Source organism: Dromiciops gliroides, chromosome 5 (assembly GCF_019393635.1).
Source record: "Dromiciops gliroides isolate mDroGli1 chromosome 5, mDroGli1.pri, whole genome shotgun sequence".
Lineage (NCBI taxonomy): Eukaryota > Metazoa > Chordata > Mammalia > Microbiotheria > Microbiotheriidae > Dromiciops > Dromiciops gliroides.
This window is the reverse complement of record NC_057865.1, coordinates 279,993,562-280,016,169: the sequence shown is the minus strand read 5'-3', so window position 1 is coordinate 280,016,169 and position 22,608 is coordinate 279,993,562. Positions and strand designations below refer to the sequence as shown.

At 45.7% G+C, this 22,608-nt stretch overlaps 1 protein-coding gene across 1 annotated transcript; it reads right to left on the bottom strand.

Annotated features, from left to right (window-relative positions):
• Positions 1–3,028: 3,028 nt before the first annotated feature.
• On the bottom strand, positions 3,029–6,427 carry ASCL1 (achaete-scute family bHLH transcription factor 1). Its single transcript, XM_043965194.1, has 2 exons — positions 4,916–6,427; positions 3,029–4,230 (listed from the first exon to the last, which is right to left on the bottom strand). The coding sequence occupies exon 1, from the start codon at positions 5,785–5,787 to the stop codon at positions 4,963–4,965; it is 825 nt and encodes a 274-aa protein (XP_043821129.1). The 5' UTR covers positions 5,788–6,427; the 3' UTR covers positions 3,029–4,230; positions 4,916–4,962.
• Positions 6,428–22,608: the final 16,181 nt, after the last annotated feature.

Sequence of the window (22,608 nt, the reverse complement as noted above, 5' to 3'; positions counted from 1 at the left end):
CAATGAGAGGGGAAAGCTTTCTTCCTTGGTTTCCTCATGAGCTTGAGGCAGATGCGATTATTAGAATGGAAATCATGCTTGCCACAAGGTCAACCTGCACCCTTATTCAGTGGCTGGCTGTGTGTGTGTGTGTGTGTGTGTGTGTGTGTGTGTGTATCTCTGTCTCTCTATGTATCTCTCTGTCTCTGTCTCTCCCTCTCTGTCTCTCTGTCTCTTTTTCTCTGAATCAGGACTGCTAATTCATTTATTTGATGCTGGGCCCCCACCCCATTCCATGGGTTGAACTTGAGGCAGCTCCCCCTACCCAACCCAAGAGTTTGGCCATATGAACAAGATATCTGGCTTCAATGTCCTCCCCCACCAACTCCATGTTCGTTTCTGATATTGGATTCCGTGGCTGAGGCAATAGTTTATATGTGTGTGTGTGAGTGTGTGTGTATATATATATATATATATATATATATATATATATATATATATATATATATATATATAATTCCCCTCCCCATCCCCCTTTCAACACTGGAACATGTAAATCCCCAAACTTAATGGTTAGTAGGCATCCCTCTTGGAACAAGAATAAAAAAAAATTGCTTTCAAGTTGTAATTTTATATTGGTTGATCAACCAGTTTATGTTACAACCCCTCCTCCACCCCAACATACATACACCACCCCTTCCAAAAGAAAATGGGAGTAGAGAAAGAATGCACTAGTCCCTGTGTCTATGTTTTGCATCTCTCTGCTAGCCCAATGCAGCTTTAAAAAGTCCCCGGGCACCCAATAGAAGCCTCTGATTTATGGGGTTTACTAATGCTGGCTGAATACTGCTTGTCAGGGCGCCATGAATGCCTCTCCCTCCTGATACAAGAAAAGGCTTTGTGTTGCTAAGCGATTAGAGCAGATGTAATGAGATTTACCCCAATCCTGGTTTGCCCTTTCCTATCTTCGGCAAAATTGTGTGTGTGTGTGTGTGTGTGTGTGTGTGTGTGTGTGTTTTTGTGAATTTCCCGAGTTTGCCTTACACATTGTGGCCAACCACGGCGTAACTTTCCCTGGACTTTAATGAGGGCTGAATATTTACCATTCAGAAGTGAGCAAAAGAACACCTGTCTACACAAGGAAGAGAAAATTCCCTTTGTACGCAGTGAAACACTATCCTAATGTTATATTCATAGCCATAAATTACTAGCTACACTTTCTTTTGCATACCTTATCTGTAAACTTGTGAGGGAGTTGGGGGAAGGGGGCTTGGAGAGAAAGAAGGAGAGAAAGAACAGAGGTGAGAAGAGAGAACAGGAGAGGAAGAAGAGGAGAAGGAAGGAGAGGGGAGGGAAAGGGACAGGAGAGAAAGGGAAAGTAGAGTAGAAGAGGGGAAATGAGGGGAAGGGAGAAGGAGAAAGGAGAAGAAAAGAGAAGAAAAGAAAGGAGAGAAAGGAGGAGAGGAGAGAGAGGAGAGGAGAGGAGAGGAGAGGAGAGGAGAGGAGAGGAGAGGAGAGGAGAGGAGAGGAGAGGAGAGGAGAGGAGAGGAGAGGAGAGGAGAGGAGAGGAGAGGAGAGGAGAGGAGAGGAGAGGAGAGATTCATTTCCCAAACATGAACATGAAGGAAGCATTACACTGTCCTTATTTTCGTCAATAATCTTGAAACTGGCCCAGAGCTTTCTCAGGCTGTGGTTATTTATGAAGATGGAGAATTGCCTGCTCTCCCCCCCCCCCATTTTAATCACCGTTGATCGTTTGTTTCTGAAAGGCCTGAGTGCATCCTAAAGAAGACCACTTCTGAGAATGCCATGAAACTTCAGAGTGCTCATTGCCTGGCGGCCTAAAATATCCCTGTCTATCTATGTGTGTAGCATTATTGGTGCGAATCAACGATAGAGCTGGATGCACAAACACAGGCAAGATTTTTTTTTTCTTTTTAACTCTGTAAGACACGCTGGCTCTGCGCTCTTTGTTGGGTTTTGTAAGATGCATTTTGCGTTCTCCTTTCCGCTTGGCTTCATGCACGCAAACTGAATTTGCAAGTAATGCAGAAGGCAAGCAAGTAGCCAGGCGAAAACAGGCTTGGATTCCAGTCACGTCCCTGCTAACTGACAACAAGCAGACTAGCCAAAAAGAAAAAGAAAAAAGAAAGAAAGAAAAGAAAGAAAAAAGAAAAAAGGAAAGAGAAATGAAAGGGGAAAAAAGAAAGCAAGAAATAAAATCCACAACCAAATTCTTTTTGAAACTTGGTAATTGGGGATTTTTGCACACGGATCACGTTATTTGGACAGAGCCATAGCCTTAGCTACATCAGTGTTTCTAATTTGCCTCACATTACTTCTCTTCTGCCTTATTTATTTAATTTCAATCCCTTGGACCTCCCCCTTTCTCATCTCACACCCCTCCCCCTTTCCAGGAATTCTCTGAACTGCAGCAAATCTATCTGCGGTTTAACGTCATTGTGCAAAGGCTAGAAAAGAGAAAGTGTGTGTTTGCTATGGGGGGGGGGAGTGGGAGGGGGGAGCCACACCCTAAACAAGAAAGCTTGTTTTTACCACAGGGTTCCCCTCTCCTCCCCTTAGCCTTTCTCTCTACATTTCATAGAGCGATTCACTGGAGACACAATGAGAAGTTAGAAGCACTGGAGAGGGATGGAAAGTGTGGGATGGAGCGCCCTGTTTTCCAAGCTTATTCTTTTCGGGGAATTATTGAACGTGCAGTGATTTCACTCAAGGACAATGGAGCTATTAATCATCCCCTATTCTCTTGTGTGTGTGCGTGCACGTTTGCAGAATGTGCAAGAACACAACTGTTACTAGCTATCTTTTGCTCTTACATTCATCACAGGGACAACATATTGACCAAGGCTGTACTAATACTTATCTTTGTCATCTCTGCCACTTAACATGTTTTGTACCATCTAGCTTATCCACCCCAGCCCCTTCCCTTCCATTCCCATTGCTCCAGCCCATAGGCGTGGAGATGTCCTGTCCAATAACTTCCCAGAGACATTGGATGGATCATTTTCTTTAAAAAAAGCAAAAAACAAAAACAAAAACAAAAAGTTTTATTACGAAACTAGTTTGTATAAAACAGGGTTATACAGGAACTTTGTAAGTTTGTAATAAAACAGTAAGAAAAATAGGCAGTGGTTTTCAGTTCTCCCAAAACAAGGCAGCGATAGGAAAACCAATGGCTACCATTTTTTTTTTTGCGTTTGGACAATAGCTGCATAAACTTTGTCCCCTCCTCCAACAGGGTTTAACATTATTAATACATTAACAAAGTTTCTATAAAGTAAGACACATTGGTGCTAAAGTACATCCGGCAGCTTCTCCGCCCCACCTGTAAGGAGGGTCCTTTACACAACCAATTACAAAACATGGCAGTTGTGGTGGTGACTACTGATCTAAAACAGGCAGAGGTAATAAGCATCACATATTAAGTAAGGTATCAAGATATACACATTTTAAAACATTTGTACAAAACTTCTATAAATCTCTTTTCTCTCTCTCTTTCTTTCTCTCTTATATACAAAAATATCTTAATATATCCCCAAACTGGTTAGGATAGATACAAATAGATTTTTTTTCATAATAAAAAAAATTCACAAAAGATTGGAAGCATTTTAAGATGAATACGGTAGAAAAGATGTCAAGGAAGGGGGGAGGTCTGAGTCAGGAGGGGGAAGGGGGACTAGGAGAGGATGATTTCAAAGGACTCTGAATACAGCATACTTTCATTGCAGACGAACTGATGGGGGAAGTAAATGTAGGTCCGTAGCGAGTCAAGGAGGAAAGTCCCGCCACCCATTCCTGATGGATTAAGAAGTGTACTTTGGGAGATGGGTTTGGGAAGGGGGTGTCATGGGGGGGGGGAACTTTAGGCTCTAGGCTTGGATGTTACCGTTCATATGTATACGATAAAAATGTGCTATTCCCCCCTCTTCTGACTCCATTGCCACTGAGCAGCTCATAGGCTTCTCTGCACACACACCCCGCCCCCCAAAACAGAGGCCCCTAAGTCAATGTTCATCCTCCTCTTCAGGAAGCGAGGTGCAAAGACACTAGCGCAGTACAGAGCTGTACTTCATGGCCTCTCGGGGAGGTGAAGATACGCAACTGAAGCCACGGCGTTGCTTTTTGTTTGTTTGCGTGTTGTTTGGGGGAGGAAAGGGGAGAGGGCTGGATTTCGTCTTCTTCCTCCCGGAGAAAAGAAAATGCTAAAGAGGCAGGTTCTCTCCGGTCACCCTGTAACATGACAACAACAGGAGAGGTCAGTGTGGAGACTCGGCTGATGAGATCCAGTAGGGGGGCCGGGCGCAGGGAGAGGCAGAGGGGGGACAGAGGCAGATGGATGCACCCAGGGCCTCAGCTTCTGCTGTTCTTCAAAGGCTCTTCCTTCACTAGGCGGCCCAGCTAAGCACTGCCACACAGGCAGCAGCAACCCACCCTTCCCAGCCCACGCCCTCTTCACTCCTCCCCCTTAGCCTCGGCAGCGGGTCCCTCCACCACTCATCCTCCGCCACAAATGTCCGAGAAGCGCTCCAGTCCATCTAGCTAGAAGTTGTCTGGCTCAACACACACACACACACACACGCAGAGTTGATGAGAAGGGAAGCGATGGAGATGAAAAGTACGCCCCCCCCCCACACACGCACACGCGCACCTTATTGGAGGGTCCCCTCGCCTTTGCACACAGACACACATCAGGGATGGGAGGGGGAGGGATACAGATGCCACGCGCTCTTCTCTCCCTTAACACAGACACACAAACGCAACAAAACCTTATTGGAGCCCCCCCCCTTCCCCCGACCTGTACACATACATGCCGAGGTGGTGCATAGGGAAGGGATGGAAATGAGAAGACACCGCCCCCCCCCCTCAACACACACACACACACACACACACACACACACACACACACACAACTTGCCTGCTCCAAAAGTTTGCTTTCCCTCGGGCCTGGGCTGCAGGAGGCGTTCAGAACCAGTTTGTAAAGTCCAGAAGTTCTTGCTCCTCTGGACTGAGCGGGTCGTAAGAACCCTCGTCGGACGAGTAGGACGAGACCGGCGAGCCGGCCATGGAGTTCAAGTCGTTGGAGTAGTTGGGGGAGATGGTGGGCGACAGCACGCCGGCCTGGAAGGCTGCGCTCACCGCGTCGTGCTCGTCCAGCAGCTGCTGCAGCGCGCGGATGTACTCGACGGCCGAGCGCAGCGTCTCCACCTTGCTCATCTTCTTGTTGGCCGCGCCGTTGGGGACGTGCTCGCGCAGCGTGGCGAAGCCCAGGTTGACCAGCTTGACGCGGTTGCGCTCGCGTTCGTTGCGCCGGGCCACGGCGGCCGGCTGCTGCTGCGGCAGGCTGTAGCCGAAGCCGCTGAAGTTGAGGCGCCGCTTGCAGCGCATCAGCTCCGGCGACGACGAGCGCGGCCGCTTCACTTGCTTTGGCGCTGCCTTGTGACCGCCCCCCGAGGCTTGGCCATCGGCCGGGCTCAGCTGCTGCTGCTGCTGCTGCTGCTGCTGTTGCTGCTGTTGCTGCTGCTGCGGGGGCTGGGGCGGCTGCTGCGCGCTCTGGGCGGCCGCCGCAGCCGCTGCCGCCGCCGCCGCCGCTGCCGCGAAGAAGCAGGCGGCGGGCTGCAGGAAGGGCTGCGGCGGCGGCGGCGGCAGCGGCTGCGGCTGCGGCTGCGGCTGGGGCTGGGGCTGGGGCTGGGGCTGGGGCGGCGGCTGGGGCTGGGGCTGCGGCGGCGGCGGCGGGGGAGGAGGCTGCTGGCTGACCCCGCTGCTTTCCATCTTGGAGGGGCTCTCCATGGGCCGCCAGGAGACGGGGAAGCCGGGAGAGGGAGGGATGGAGAGGAGGGGATGCGCGGGGAGGAGGGAAAGCGGAGACGTCGGGGGCAAAGCAGGAGAGGAAAGGGACAGAAGGGAAGGGGTCTGGAGCGAAGTTTAAAAAAAAGAAGAAAGAAAGAAAGAAAGAAAAAGAAAAAAAGAGAGGGAGGCTCTGAGGGTGGGGGAATGGAAGGTGGCAATGGCTTTCCTCCGCCTCCCACCGCTCCTCCTCCTTCTCCCTCCCCTCCTCCCTTTGCGGGTTGGCTTCGGGAGCCTCGCGTGGCGCTCGCGTGTGAGGCTGCCGCTAGCCGCTCCTTCTTGCAAAAAAAAAAAAAAAAAAGGCAAGCGGGTGAGGAGCCTGCTCCTGCTCCTGCTCGCCCCTCTCCTTGCTTCTGCTTGTCTCGCCTTCTCGCCCCCCTCTCTCTCCCCCGAGAGCTTCCTTCACTCCCTTGCTAGGTCTCCTCTGCTTCTTGCAGTCGTGCTCTGGCCCCCTTTTTATTTCTCTCTTTCTCTTTTATTTTTCCTCGCTCTCCCTCCCCTGGCGCCTTCCACGTTCCCTGGCTTGAAGTGAGTGCTCACGGTCCGGAGTGCGGCCGCCTTTTCAATGGGACACACAGCCCCACGCGCTCTCCTTGGCCCCGCCTCGCCCCCCACTCCCACTGCTTGCAACAGCAGCAGCAGCAGCAGCAGCAGCAACTCCGGCCCCCACTCCACCCCCTCCTCCTTCCCTCCCTCCCTCCTCCCACCCACTCCCCAAACTCCTCTCCCCTCCCCCCCTTCTTGGCCCCCCTCCCCGCCCCGGCCCTCAGCCCTCGCGCCGCCCGATCCCTTGCAAACTCTCCATTCACCAGGTTTGTTGTTGCAGTGCGTGCGCCTGGCGCGTGCCGCGCAGAGCGCTGAATAAACAGCTGGGGGAGTGGGGCCGGGCAGGAGTCGGGGGTGGCTGCTTGGAAGGTGGGGGCGGGGGGAGAACCTGGAAAGAGGAGGAGCAGGTCTACCAGGGGCGTTGTTGAACGGGATCCTGTGTTTGGTAAAGGATTATTTGGAGGGTTCTAGAGAAAAGACATCGCAGGCACCATCCGGAGCAGAGATGGAGCAAAGAAGTAAAGTTAGGGAAGATGTTTCGGGGGAGGGAGAAGGCAGAGGAGTTTAGTGTACTCGCTCAGAGCCACCTCCCTCCTCTTCGCCTCATGGGTATTTTCTGCAGGAATTTCGGTGCTGTATGAGACAGGAGTGGGTGTGGATTTAGGTGAAATGCGTTATATAGTCCGGGCTGGAAGATATGTGCCTGGAAAAGAGATTTGGGGGTGTAGGGGAGAGGGGGCACAGGCATCACTTAGCTGCTTGTGCTGGGCGAGAGCGGAGTGAGTCAGGCCTTTGGGGGAAGAGGTGTAGGCTGAAAGCACAGCCGGAGGGGCTTCTCCAGAGATTGTCTCAGTCTGGCCACGAAAACCTCAGAACCTTCGGGTGGGCTAGGATGGGGTGAGGAGAGGACAGGAAGAGAGAAAGATGTGTGAGAGGCGAAGGACCCAAGTCCATATGAGCCTGGCTATCTCTCTCTCTCTCTCTCTCTCTCTCTCTCTCTCTCTCTCTCTCTCTCTCTCTGATTTCTTGAAGACAGAGAAGCTAGGGAAAGCTAGGGAAAGATCTCATCCCAGCCTTGGTGCAGCAAGCAGGGAATTCGCCGCCCGGAATCCCCGGCGTACGCCCCTTCTTTCAAGACATGACAGGAAACTGGAAGCAGTCTACTCGTCATTAAGTGATTCCAACAACCAACACTTTCGAAGGCGGTCCCATCTATTCCCCACGAGTATTCTCTCCCCACCCCCCCACCCCCTTTCCCCGCAGAGTCTTCCTGCTGGTGCAGATTGCGCATCTGGAAGGATGGGAGACAGGACCCTGGGCGGGGCAGAGACAACTCCTCCCGGTGGGCTAACTGCTCCCAAAAGAATCTCGGAGACCGAGGTGCTTTGGGGAAGGAGGGCTTTTAGGAGGGGCGATATAGTTCGAGGTGGGAGAAAGCAAGATGACAACCACTTTGTGGCTCTGCCTACTCAGTGAAAATGGAAGTGGAGAACAGAGCAGCAGTCAGTCAGTCAGTCAGTCAGTCAGTCAGTCAGTCAGTCAGTCAGTCAGTCAGGTGAATTCAGCCCGCCCAGCCAGTCTGCATTCGTGGGTACAGAGGGCGAGGAATTATCCGAATAATTGCCCCAATCGTATTTGCTCAAGCTACGTGGCTTCTTCCCATTTGAGCTGCTAACCTGGGCACAGCAGGTTTTCCCAAAGGCAGCAATTTTCTCTGGGCAGCGGGCATGTAAGGTAGGGGAAGAATTAAGTCCAGGTCGTGCTTCTGTGGAAGATGGAAGGGCTGTCTTTTAATAATCTTTATGCTTCCCAGTGGCATTAAGGTCTGTAAATGGCGCCACCGCCCCCCCCCCCCCGCCCCGCCCCTCCAATCCTTCACGTCTGCTACAACACACTTCTTTAGTTAAAATAATACCATATCCCCTCTCCGGAACTGGGCTCCACTTAGTTCCCAGAGACTCAGAATGGAGTACTTAAAAAAATGCAGGAACCATCTGACCACACTCTTATCTTATCCAGTGGTGTAATGAAAAGAGGATTGGTTTTATAATGAGTTCGAATCCTACCACCAGCACCTTACTTACCGATTTATAATCCTGTACAAGTCACTTCGTCTTTATGATCCTCTGCTTTCTCATCTGTAATAAAAGGAGGGCCGACTGGGTGACCAGTGAAGTCCCTTGCAGAAATAAAATTTTTGGCCCTTCCCTCTTTTCCTCTTTCTTTTCTTTTCTTTTCTTTTCCTCTGTCCGCGTACCAGAAGCAAACCTATTGGGATTGGCCCGAAGCTGCTACTTACATTGTCCAAGGTCACACAGCCGCTGTGCCCGAGGCAGGCCTCGACCAGTGACTCCGAGGTAAACCAGCTCCCAGCACCACAAAGGGGATTCACCCATCAATAACACTTTCTCTACCTCTTTAAGTTGCTCAGTTGTTGTCAGTGAACTTTGGTGGAAGGAGTTTCCTAAACCAACGAAATCACCCATTTGCCCACATTAACAGCGGTGGTGCCCCTTCCTTCTTCCCTCTCAGGCCTCAGGAAGCCAGCCAAGCCTACTTGGCGCCGAGCATCGTACCCTGTTCGACTGTTCTATAAAGTCCAATAAACGAAGGCCGGGAGTATTCTAGTAAAGCCTGGTTGTTACTTAAAGCACAGAACACTTCCTTCAGTTCCCCATAGTCTAGGGCTCAGACACATTTCACACACATGCACACGCAAAATTTCCCCTAGGAGCAAGGTGTCTCCAGGGATGAATCACAGCCAAGCAGATCTCTAGAAGGACCCAGCGTGAAAAGGGCATGTTTTCTGTTTTATTCCCCCCAAATCTACGCCCCCCCTTTTTAGTCTTCGAGAAAGCCCGGGGACTGACGCAGGCGTTTGCGCCCCACACTGCGGTCTGGATCTTTGAAAGAAAGAGTCAGACAGGTGAGGTACCCTTCTCACCTCCAGGGAAGCCAGCCACGCCATCATGCCTTTCCGAGCCAGCCAGGACTTAACACAGATAGGCGCCTGGCCTCCTCTCAGTTCAAAAGGTTAAATTCACTGCTTATATTCCAAAGGCCTCTTTTTTCTGGGAAGGTTCTGTGCTCTCCGTTGTCCTTGTTTTCCAGGGATTTCAAAACTCATTTGACTCCGTAGGTTTAATAGCGATCCCTATTAACCGCCAAAAAGATCCCGACCTTGCAAAGACACTGGGGGTAATTTCCTGGCCCCAGCTGGAAGGACACTTCGAAGTTCCTTTACACTTACATAATGTAGATGGAAGAGACACGTGTGTCTATACGCACATATGGCTTTAAGGTTTGCAAAGCACTTTGCATCCGGAATTTTGAGGTTTACAACTCTCTGTCACTCTCAAAGTTTTCCAACTTTGTAAGACAGGGCTTGGAGTCAGGAAGACTTGGTCTCAGAAGACCTTGGACAAACAAAACAAAACAAACCAACAAAACAACAACAACACAACTATCTCCCCCACAAAACCTTGATTTCCCCAAGCCTCCGTTTCCACATCTGTAAATATAGGAATGCCTCACAAGATCATTGAGAGGATAAAATGAGAAAATATGGGCAAAGGGACCAGACCCGTGATATCATTGATACAATGACCTCTTGGATGAGGAAAAGATTATTAATGAGACTTCTTTGCAACTTACAATAATTTTTAGAGAGTAAAAGTTAAGGCATTGAGAAGCAGGGTGGCATGGATAGAGGGATTAGCCATGGACTGAAAAAACGAACAAACTAGCGGTCCACATCAGTCACTTGCTGGGTGCCTGATCATAAATTCGCTTTTCTTATCTGGGACACTGAGTTACAACAGTGTAATAGCTAACATTTCTATAGTGCTGACTATGTGCCAGGCATTATGCTAAGTGCTTTGTAATTATTATCTCCTCATGACAATGCTGGGAAGTAGGTACTATCATTCCCCAATTTGGAGTTTTCTTGGCAGAGATACTGGAGTGGTTCACCATTTCCTTTTCCAGATAAGGAAATGGAGATGAATAGGATTCAGTGACTTGCTGAGGGTCAACCACATTTACTAATTGTCCAAGGTCATATTTGAACTCAGGTCTTCCTGACTCCCTTGCTCAAGATCATATGTCAAGGGTGGGTCTTGAATCTAAGTCTCTGTGGCTACAAGATCGGCTTTCTATCCACCGTGTTTCAGCTCCAACACAATTAGCCAATACTTTTACAGTTATTCATTTGAACCTGTCGATGTTTTTCCCACTTTTGAAAACTGTGGACACCCAGCTTTTCATCAAAATAATTCCACCTCCCCTAAATCAGCTGGAAAGTGGAGCTCTGGGAATAGCTCTGGGCAAAATGTTGGTAAACCTGAGCTTGTTTCTGGCTTCCTGATCTCTTTGTCACCTTGACACCCACTTAAGACTATTCAGAGGGCAGCTAGGTGGCAAAGTGGATAAAGCACCGGCCCTGGATTCAGGAGTACCTGAGTTCAAATCCAGCCTCAGGCAGTTGACACTTACTAGCTGTGTGACCTGGGCAAGTCACTTAACCCTCATTGTCCAGCAAAAAAAAAGGGGGGGGAAGACTATTTGGGGTCTGCTGGACATTTTTCTGCTTGCTGTCTTTTAGGAGCCATTCTGGTTTTGCCAACCAGCTACCTTGGGAAGGTGTTATTATTATTATTGCCATTTTACAGTTTAGGAAACTGAGGACATCAGAGGTTAAGTGACTTGGTCAGGGTCATACAGCTAGTAAGTATCTGGGGTTGGATTTGTACTCAGGTCTTCCTGACTCCAGGCCTAGCAGCTCTCACCACTGCACCACATAGTTTGGGAGGGAGCTCATAGAATATGGTAGGGTACGAATGAATTTTGAACAAAATACTTATTAAGTTTTTACTGTGTGCTAAGGACTGTTAAAAGCATGAATGACTGCATATAGGTAATTTTCACTGTTTTTAAGTGACATTAAGAGGAATAGGAAGAAACACAAACCTGGGGCCTGTGAGAGAGACAGAGAAAAGCATCCTTTGCTTTTATATAAAGCAACCCATGTCTAGATAGATGATGTAGAAGGACCCAACATTGCAAAGCAGAGATTACAGTGCTAAAGATGAAAATAGTACTTAAAATTCAATTAGGCTAAGTTTCTCATTTTCCAGAAGAAGAACAGAAACCCATTAAGGTTAAATGACTTGCCCAAGGTCTTCAAGATAGTAAACTAGTGAACTAGGATTGAAATACAGGCTCTTTGATTCTAAACCCAGCATTCCTTCCATAGTAATGGACAATGATAGCGGTGAGAATACTGGAATGGAAATCTGGAAGCCTGGATCAGAGGATTGGCCTGCTGTGTGACCGTGGATAAATTACTAAACCTTTCTGGTCCCCCTTAACACTCCCTCCAACACTTACCTCTCCCCCCCCCTTTCCAAATGAGGGAAATGAGAGTTAATCTCCAAGATTTTTTCAGGCTCTCTGGTATGAAATCCTGTCCTTTATCTATTGAAACAGGCTGGGGGATATTTACTCTGAAACACATACTACCTTTCACTTGATCCAAGTGCCACCAGCTAGGATTGGTTCTGGCCAAAGTCCTGGAGGAATATTTTGGCCCAGAGAAAGTTGAGAAGGGTGTTCCCTTTCCTGAGAGTAGGACACCTGGGTGGGATCTGACTTAAGGCTAACCCTGCAGTTGTGACAAGGAAAAGGAAAAGCAAAGTACTCAGTAAGTGGTGAATTTTCATTTTATGCCTATGTGAAGAATTCAGATAGCTGTGGCTTAAAAAAAATGACAAACATGATATACCTATGTAGTTATATAGCACAAGGCTTCCAAACTACAGGAAGAATCACTGGCCCTTTATGTCTCCAACAGTCTGAGAGATGACCTCCACACAACCACCCCACCCTACCCCCAGCTTTGAGAACATAGTTATGGGGAAAATTGAAATCACAAAAGCTTACATGTGTAAAGCACTAGAGTGCTTCCCCATGCCTGATCTTGGGGACTTGAGGGGAGGTAACAAAAGACTTCCCAGATGTCCAAAGTGAGCATGATGGCTATCTCCTTTTGAAGGAGCAGTAAACTGAGTCCCAAAGTCGCAGTCATGTGCCCAGTGTCCCACAGCTAGTGGGTGACAGACCTTGGGGGCCTTACACCTGATCCCTAATCCAGAGAAGATTCCAACTTAGTAGGCACTATAAGAAACCAGAACAAAAAATTCTTTAGGCCAAAAGGAGGCCTCCCTGTTCAAAGTGTGATTTTATGAAAAATCTAAGAAGAAAAAACAAATCTGTGAAAACTGGGGGTGGGGGGGGACCTTTAGAATCTCCATTGCTGGATTTAGTCTGATAGAAAAATCGACTCTAGATTTTTGAAATATCTCTGTTCCTGATTTTAACTTGATACTCAATAGTAAAACAAACAAACAAAAAATTAATAGAGTTCAGAGGGATCTTTCAGATTTAAATTGTCTGGGCTTGGGGAGCAAACCCAGGAGAAAATGGTCCTATTTTACCCAAGGAGCTGCAGAAGTTGGAAAATAATTTCCACTGAAATCTCAGTTGGGGAACTCTCCCAGTATCAATGACCACAGGCTCTTTCCTGCACTAGGAAGAAGAGAACTTGTGATTCGGCTCCCCCAAACTCGGTCTGTTTTTGAATCCTAGAACTTAGTCTTCAGACATTAACTTGGAAACGTTCGAAAACCTTTGGGAAGCGAGGTCCTTTCGCATGATGGGCTGCGCTGAACTTGGTCTATTCTCGCGTCTGGGATAGAGTAAAAAACTCCCTAGGAACAGACACAGGGGGGAAACACGCACACGTCTCAGTTGTCCAAACCCGCTGCAGCGCACCTGCATTTGGGAATTCTTAATTCTAACAAATCTCTCCAGTCTGTCTCTTAGAAAAAGAAAGAAAAGAAAAGAAAACCCCTAAAAACTAAACAAAAAAAGCTGGAATTGTCCTTATTTTATTGTAGTGTTTTTTCTTCTTCTCTCTCTCTCTTTTTGGAGAGGAGGAAGGGGAGGTAATTTGCAGCCACCCTTGAGAGTTCTTTTGAAGTTCTCCTTATTTGGCTAACTCGGGCCCCCTTTTCTTAAAGACCCATTTACATTATGATTAAATTCCTCCCTAGGAAAAGCATAACGAAAGTCGTTAATCTATATAGATCTTGAAAGAATCAATACATTCTAAACTTCTGTAGGATTTGTTACACTCTATTTTTATTACAGTAGGCTAGTTGCTTAGGTCCAGGCACATGTTTCTCTCCCCCTTCCACCTCCCTTGCCCCCTCCCCACCACCTCCACCACCCCCCAAGAGTGAAAATAAAGTAAAGGTCTTTTATAGTAAACAAATCCAGCTGATTCTCCACATAGAACACATGAATAGCTGGAGGAGAAAAAAAAAAACTTACAATAAATGCTGCATTTTTTTCTCTGCTGGGTAGAGCATTCAGGCCTAGGCCAGTATTCAAGGAGCAGTCCATTTTTTGCTCAGCAAGAGAGTTTAGAATAGAAGCGTGGGGTCTATTCAAAGATCTTTCCCCCCTTCACAATTGCCAGGCTTTATGAAACCTATCTTCCATGCCTTGTCAGAGTATTTCTGGGGACCAATTAGTGCTTTGTTGTAGGGCGTCTTTGCAGAATCTTTGAGCAGCGAGAAAAAGCGCTCTCGAGTCTCCCCTTATTTTGACTATTTCAGTCATTACTCAGTGTAATAATTAATATGACAACTGGACGCTGAGGTTTGTATAGAAACACCTCAGCCACAGGAGAGAGCGTGCAGTGGGTGGTAAGGAGAAGCGCAGCAGACTGCAGCCACACACACAAAAAAAGAGAATGAATGGAAAGGGAGAAATAGCAGGAATAAAGATAAAAATAGTTGGCACAACGCGGAGAAACAAAACAAGAGTCGAAAGGGGGAGAGGGAGGGAGGGAGGAATAGGCGGCATGGAGGGGGGGGGACCTACAGAGGTTAACTTATTTTGAAACTGTTTTCTGAATAAAGCAGGGTTTGTGTGTATGTGTGTGTATGTGCCTGGACTTTTAGTGAAGTGGGCTTTTTCAAACTTCACTGATCGTCTTTTTAACACAGTAAAAGGACTTTATTAGCCAACCGATCCGACTCCTCATACTCACTGATTTCTTTCTCTAAACGGCCCCCTCACCCCGGCGACCTAAAGTTAGATAATCTGCCTCCATATTTTAAAATTTCCAACACTTTGCATCTTCGAACCCTTTTGCAAACTGAGCTTGGGTTTAGGAATGTAAAGACTTGGGAGCTCTTACTGAAAATAGGGAAGGGAGCGAGCGCCTCGAACCTGGTTAACTTCACATCCTTGGTGGAAAGTCTTACCAGATACGAGCGCAACCCTAGTATCCCCGACATCCCCCATCTTCCCTCTCTCGTCCTCCCACCCAAATGATCTGAGACTTGCACCCCCCCCAAATAATTAAAGCCCCCCCGACACACACACACACACACACACACACACACACACCATGATCAGAGAGACTAGGGTGTCTTGATGATTCCGGGGATCGGGGTTGGCATAGGCTCTTTTCTTCCACAGAAATGCCAATTTCAGTGGGGCCACGCCAGTGTCTCCCCCTCCCCGCCTTCCCCGCGTCATGATCAGAGAAGGGTTCATGCCATGCTGGGACCACAGCTCCTAGAGGATTCTAGGGATTTCAGGTTGGAATGGACCCTTTTGTTCCACAGAAATGCCAGTTTTCGAGGTGCCACACCAGTGTCCCCAGCCACTCCATTAGGGCATAATAAATAATTAGAGGTTTTAAGCACATTAGACACAGCTCATGCTAATGAGCTAGATAAGGTCTCAAGCTAACCTGAAGTGACAGTTTGCATATAGGCCGGGGAGAAGAAAAGTCCTACAACTCCCCCCACCCTTCCGCTCACCACACACACACACACACACACACACACACACACACACACACACGACTGTGCACTCAGAACAGACACGGCTGATGAACAACTTTTCAACACCCTCCTCCATGCATCCCCCTACGCCAGCCTTTCTTTTACCCTACCCGTACCCTCTCTACACAACCCCCCACCCCCACCCCCGCCGTCGCCCATCCTCGTCGAAATCCCTCCTCTTACATCCTTTCTCTCTTTCAGGGGCTTTCAAAGGTCCAGCCAGCTTTATGACGTCACAAATGCCTTGCCTAATTAGAGCTTCCTAGAGGTAAACCGTTGACTCTTGAAATACTAGCCCCGGGTAAAATCGTGCACCTAGGCTAGGCAGCTTCCTCGCGCTTTAAAGTTTCCACCTCAGGGGCAATCTAGATTGGTTGAAAGAGACCTCCAGGGCTGTCTGGCCCTTGCGCCCCTGGTTGGATGCGAACTGGGTGTTGGAGGCTGGTCTGGAGGTGTTTTTAGTATTTGTGTTGGGAAGAGAGGATTTGGGAGGGTGGGTGGGTGGGGACAGAACGCGATGGGTGTCGGGGCCCCAGTGTCTCCTGGAATGCTTCCGCCTCCTTCAAAAGGGCAGGGGCAGTTTGCCGAAGTGGCTGAGGTCAGTCGTGTGTCCCCATTGTGTGGCCACGTGTCCTGTGTCCATCATCGTCTCCCCCAAAGTCTGATCGCAGCCCGACTCCTTGCGGCGCAAAGAGAGAACGGCTTCGGCGATAAATCATCGCACCCCACCCCCACACCACCCCTGTCCCATACACGCACATCGCACCCCACGCCATCTCCGTTGTCTGCGAGGAATAGGGAAATATTTACTCATCCAACAGGTTGGAAAGGAAGCAGGCTACCCTTAGCACTTAACCTCTGTACCTTGGAGACTGAGGCAAGCTGATCAGGCCCTCATTAAATTCTCGGACTATCTCTCCACTCCTACCCCATTCTGTGAGTCTAGCTTAGGTAGTGGAGCATTTGCAGGTCACACAGAAATATCTGCAGAGTAATAAGGGAGCGCATCCAGAGGAGAGCGTCTTTTCAAAACTTAGCTCTTTGCCAATCAACTATTAACAAATGGGTTTTGGAAGCCAAATCTGGTCCGTAGGCTCCATACTACAGGGGAGAGAAAGACTATTCTCGAATGTAGAAAACCAGAAAGTCGGGGTTCAAGTCCTTCCTTTGCCTCTGAAGCTTCTCTACTTGTGTGAAGTTGGCTAAGTCATTGAAGTCAGTTTCTTTATCTGAAGAGTGATATGGGTTTATCTAAATTAACATGGGTTCTGAAATTCCAACCATGTAAGTGACAGGATCAAATCCAGGCCAAATCCTTCAAAGTTTGGGGATCCTAAGCTTTTTACAAAAGTGTATCATACACAATCAATTAACCAGCAATATAAAGAGCCTACTATGTGCCCGGCGCGGAGAATACAAAGGAAAATAATGAAGGGTGAGGAAGAGACCCTTTCATTTGAATTTTCCCTCTGAATCCCGAAAAAGACATCAGTGGGGAGCGGCTTAGGCCCCTAAAGGGCAAACAGACCCCCCCTTTTATTGGTTCCACTTTTCTACAAAGGACCTTAACAATTCTGCCTGATAAGCGTCACCACACATTGAGTTCGGCTCCAAGAGAAACATCATCTCCAGCCATCCTTCGGCCCCCCTTTAAGGAAAATATCGGCAGTAAACGACCCAAGCTTTTGCTTAATGACCATTGACTACCTGGAGAGTGGAGCAGCTTAAAGGCGTTGCTATGAATCGGGTCACGCTTTGTGCGGCCAGAGCCCAAGGGCAGGTGCTGGCTGATCCAGGTGCAGGACGACTGGAAGCCCCTATTGTCACCACTAAATTTGCATTGATTAATTGGATTACTGGGGCTTCCCTGTCTTCTCCCTCATTCCTCCTCCCAAATCTTCCCTCCTCCTATCCCCATTTAAAAAAAAATCCTGGGCTAAGGAAAAACAGGAGTCTTTTAAAACATCTTATGTACGTGCACCACCTACCGACTATTTGCGGTAGCGCTTGGAAGATGTAACCTCTCGGGAAGACTGCTTTTTGTGAATGATTTCATTTCGGAGGGGCTCTGACATTTATTGTGATGTACTATCTGACTTTGGGCAGACCATTTCCTTTCTCTAAACCTCAAAGGATCATAGATCTAGAGCTGAAAGAGGCCATCCAGTTCGATATTTTCCCTTTACTACATGACAGTTGGAAAAACTGAGACATAAACTGTCAGCACCAGAAGTAGGATTTGGACTTAGGTGGACTCCAGAAGTAGTGTTTCTATTCCTCTCCCCTCCTTTCTCTCTTCCTCTTCTTCCTCTCTCTATCCCTCTTTCTCACTCTTTTTCTGTCTCATTCCCTTTCTTTCCCCCTCTCTTTTCCTTCTCTCTTCCTTTCCTCTCTCTTCCTTTTCCTCTTCCTCTCTTTTTCTCTCTCACTTTCTTTTTTCTCCTCTTTTCCCCTCTCTTTCTCTTCCTTTCTTTCCCCCCTCTTTTCTTTTCCCTTCCTCTTTCTCTATTTCCCTCTCTTCCTCTTCCTTTCCTCTCTGTTCCTGTCACTCCATCTCTCTACATGTGTCTCTGTATCTGTCTCTCTCCCTCCCTCCCTTTCTTGCTTTGTCCTTGTCCTTATCTTCATCTCCCTTCTCTCTATGAAAAAATAAAAAGGAACTCTGGCTTGACAGTTTAGAATCACAGACAGGATCATATAGTCCTTAGCCTGGAATGGAACTTAAGCAATCAAATGTGGCAAGGCAGTATGGCTTGAAGTCAGAAAGATGTTGCATTGCAATCTACTTCTAATACTGGCTTTGCGTTCCTGGGGAAGTCACTTAATCTCCGTGAGCCTTGGTTGCCTCATCCATAAAAAGGGAAGGGTAACATCTTTACCATCTAGCCCACTGGGTTGTTGTGTTGCCCAAATAAGACAAGGACTGAAGGGAAGACAATTTGCTACTCAAGTGCTAAGCTGCGGAAAGATCAGGACTCCAGGATCAGAAAATCTAGATTCAAATCCCAGCCCTAAAACTTGCTAACTTGATACTGGGAAAGTAAATTGATCTCCCTGTGTCTTTGCACCCTCCTATGTAAAATGATGAGGTTGGAAGGGATGGTCTGTGTGGTCCTTCTAGCTCCATCCCTGTCTTCCAGCCCCTTGAGAGCATATAAATCATTAGATACATTTTACATATGAGGCAGCTGAGGCCTGGAGGGTTTCAGTTACTTGATGAATGGCCCATAATTTAAAAATTAGTAAGTAATGCAGGGGGAGGCAGACAGAACTCAGTTCTCTTGACTTCCAGTTCAGTATACCACACCAACAGTTCTCAAACTTTTTGCTTTGAAGGTCCCTTTATACTCTTAAAATTTTGAGGGCATCTCCACAGAGCTTTGATTTACATGGATTATTATTATTTACCATATTGCAATTTAAATTTTTAATATTATTTTGAAAATGGTTTTGATCTTCCAGGCCCCTGGAAAGGGTCCCCAAGAGATCACATTTTTTTTTTTAAGTCAGGGCGATGAGGGTTAATTGACTTGCCCAGGGTCACATAGCTAGTAAGTGTCAAGTGTCTGAAGTCAAATTTGAACTCAGGTGCTCCTGAGTCTAGGCCCAGTGCTTTAACCACTGTGCCACCTAGCACAAAAATTCTCTTTCTCCCTCCCTCCTGACCCCCTCTTAAGAACTTAAGCAATTCAGTATAAGTTATACATGTGTAGTCAGATCATAAACACTTTTCTTTATTTGTTTTTTTATATTTGTCAGGGCAATGAGGGTTAAGTGACTTGCCCAGGGTCACACAGCTAATAAGTGTCAAGTGTCTGAGGCTTTATTTGAACTCAGGTCCTCCTGAATCCAAGACCAGTGCTCTATCTACTTCGCCACCTAGCTGCCCCCGATCATAAACATTTTTAAAGTGACACACTATAAATTCACAGGATCATAGATTTAGACCGGAATTCTGGACCCTTAAAAGTAATTGAATCCAAATTTCCTCACTTTCACAACTGAACAAACTGAAGCCATAAAGAGAAACATCCAAGTGACATGCCGAGTAAGTAGCAGTGTCAGGATCCAAATTCAAGTTTTCTGATTCTAAGTTCATTGTTAATTCCTTCCATGCTACCTCAATTTGATTAGCCCCCTAGTTATTTGGTCTGAAATATTGACTCAATATGTATCAACTCCTCCAGGTTAAGGAGCATATGTTAAATTGTCATCATTTTCCGTCGTTCAACAAAACTATTTTCATTTTGACATAATTTTTTATTCGATGAAAATATCCAAATTCTTTATTCTGATTAGGTCAATTTGCAGAACATCCTATAACAATGTAGGTAAACTTTTATTCCAAAATTAAAATAAAACATGAGAAAGCTAATGAATAGTGTTCTAGCAACTAGTCATTAGTATCAAGAAAAATCCAAATAGACTAAGTATAGTACCAGATCTCAAAGTAGTAAATGCCCCAAACTATTTAGCATTTGTTAAGTTGGATCAATAGAAAAAATTAGATTCTAAATCAATGGATCATAGTATCTTACTGTTTGATCAATCCAAAGACATCAACTACTGGGGTAAGGATTCTCTATTTCCAAAAATTGCTGAGAAAACTGAAAAGCAGCCTAGTGGAAAATAGGTTTAGACCATTCTATACCATATATAACAATAATGTCCATATGGTTACATGACCTAGATATAAACAAATTAAAGTATAAGGAAAAGGGATATATTTCACAACTAGAGACAGTTTTTTTTATCAAAGGACAGAGATAATAAATTATTAAATAGACAATTTTGATTACATTCAAAATCATTTACATAAGAAAAGCCAATAATTAAAATAGAAAGGGAAGTAGTGAATGAAGAAAAAAAATTCCAGCAAATTTCTCTAATAAAGTTCTGGCATCTGAGATATATATGGAATTGATACCAGAAATATAAGAAAAAGAGTAATCCCTCAGTAGACAAATGGTACAACTGTCGTTGTTTGTCTTTCATTCTCAAAGAGGAGCATGTCATCCAGCTGATGTCATGACTTGCACTGAATTGGATTTAAGTGAGGTAGGGCTGTGCAAAGCGACCAACCTCACTCTCTCCTCCAGAGCCATCTGTGTCCAGGGGCAAGATAGACATCAGGATGATTGGAGATGGTCCAGGATGTTTAAGGCAATTGAGGTTAAGTGACTTGCCCAGGCTAACACAGCTAGTAAGTATCAGGTCCTTCTTACTATAGGGCCCATGCTTTATCTACTGTACCAGCTAGCTGCCCCAAAATGGTACAAGACACCTTCAAAAGAAGCACAAGTTATCAACAATCTTATGAAAAGATGGTCCAAATCATGAATAATAAGTAAAATGCAAATTAAAACAACACGGAAGTCCTGCTTCACATCCACCAGACTGATAATACTTTTTTAAAAAAGCAAAATGTTAATTGTTGGAGAGTCTGTGGGAAAACAAGTCAAGTAATTAATGCATTGTTGGTAGAGCTATGAAATGATCCAACCATTTAAAAAACAATTTGCATTTATATAAAAAATTTACTAAACTGTGCATATCCCTGGACCTAGTGATCCCATTAATGACTATATACCATAAGTGGTCAGAGTCAGAAGGAAAGGATGTATATATGCCAAGGAAAATTATACCGGCTCTTTTGGTTACAGCAAAGAACTGGATACAAAATGAATGCTAATCAATTGGGGTATGGCTGAACAAATAATGGCAGATGAATATGATGGAAAGTTATTATACTGTAAAAAATGAAATTATGAAAGATCTAAGAATTACAGAATATATTGGACAAAAAATGAAAGGGGGAGACAGAGGGAGACAGATAGTCGGACAAAGACAGAGTACAGATTTAACCTTCTAAGCCTGAGGTGATGGGTACTAAAGTTATAATTGAGTAGTGTTTCCATCTGAATCATCTAGAAGCACAGAAATCACTCATCATATTATCTAGATAGCTAAGACGACACCCATTGGGTAGTAATTAATCACACACATCATGGATCAAGTTATCTTAGCAGTGGAAGCATATGTTCAACAAAGACTTTCTTTGGATAATTCCTGAGACTGAAAGAGGGCATTGAAGATAGGGTTCTAGACCAACAAAGACCTTCATTTGGATAATTCCTGAGACCTAAAAAGGACACTGAGGATATGGTTTTGACCTTCAATGGACATTGAAGTTATGGTTCTAGAATTGTGAGTTACCTCCTTGGAAGGTTAGTCCAAATATGTGCCCACTTCTCCTATATAAAATGAGTACATTAGTAAGAGATTATGACCCAGGTTTATGGATGAATTATGATGCATTTTCTTATTAATGCACTTGTTCTAACATGAGTGGTCTGTGATATAATTATTTCTTTTATTCATTGCTAAATAAATAGCTATGTTTAAGACCTACAAATTGTAAGTGGCTAATTTACATAAACAGAAATAAATCAATGGAGGCTTTTAAACTAAAATGGCCAGTAGGAGGAATCCATTCTCCTAGGACCCAAAGAGAATTTAAATGTAATCAAAAGCAGGAGGACCTGAGTTCAAATCTAGCCTCAGATACTTGACACTTACTAGCTGTGTGACCCTGGGCAAGTCACTTAACCCTCATTGCCCTGCCCTCGGAACCTAGCCCCAACAGTATGAAAGCAGTTTGTAGTAAACCAGACAAACTCAGAGAGTAAGAAGTTGTCCATGTGACCTAGGTGAGAGCAGTGATAGAATAGGTGGTAGATGAACACCCTATACATACATTACAGAAACAAAGAAAAAATAGAATTAATGTAAGAAAAATGGGAGTGTGCTTATACATCATTTAGGAAGACCAAAAGAAAATTACTGATGAATTGATGTGTAAAATTTACTCAAAAAAGATTATATTTCTATACATATATTATTTTATATTTTTACCATATATATGCCCATATATATATACATGCCCATATATACATATACATATATATGTCCCTAAATTTCAAATTTCTGAAGCTTGTTCAGAAGCTGACACATGGACTATTTTTTCAGATTGAATAATATTTTGTTCATCCCCAATTACATGTAAGAACAATTTTTAACATTCATTTAAAAAAAATCTTGAGTTCCCAGTTCTCTCCTTCCCTCTCCTCTCCCTGAGATGGCAAGTGATTTGATATAGGTTATACATGTGCAATCATGGAAAACATATTTATATATTAGTCATATTATGAAAGAAAACACAGACAAAAAAGAAAGTGAAAAATACCGTACTTTGATCTGCATTCAGAGGGAGTATTCATTTGTGACCACGGAGACC

Coding starts and splice junctions, on each gene's coding strand:
- ASCL1 (XM_043965194.1), bottom strand. CDS start 5,787: ATGGAGAGCCCCTCCAAGATGGAAAGCAGCGGGGTCAGCCAGCAGCCT.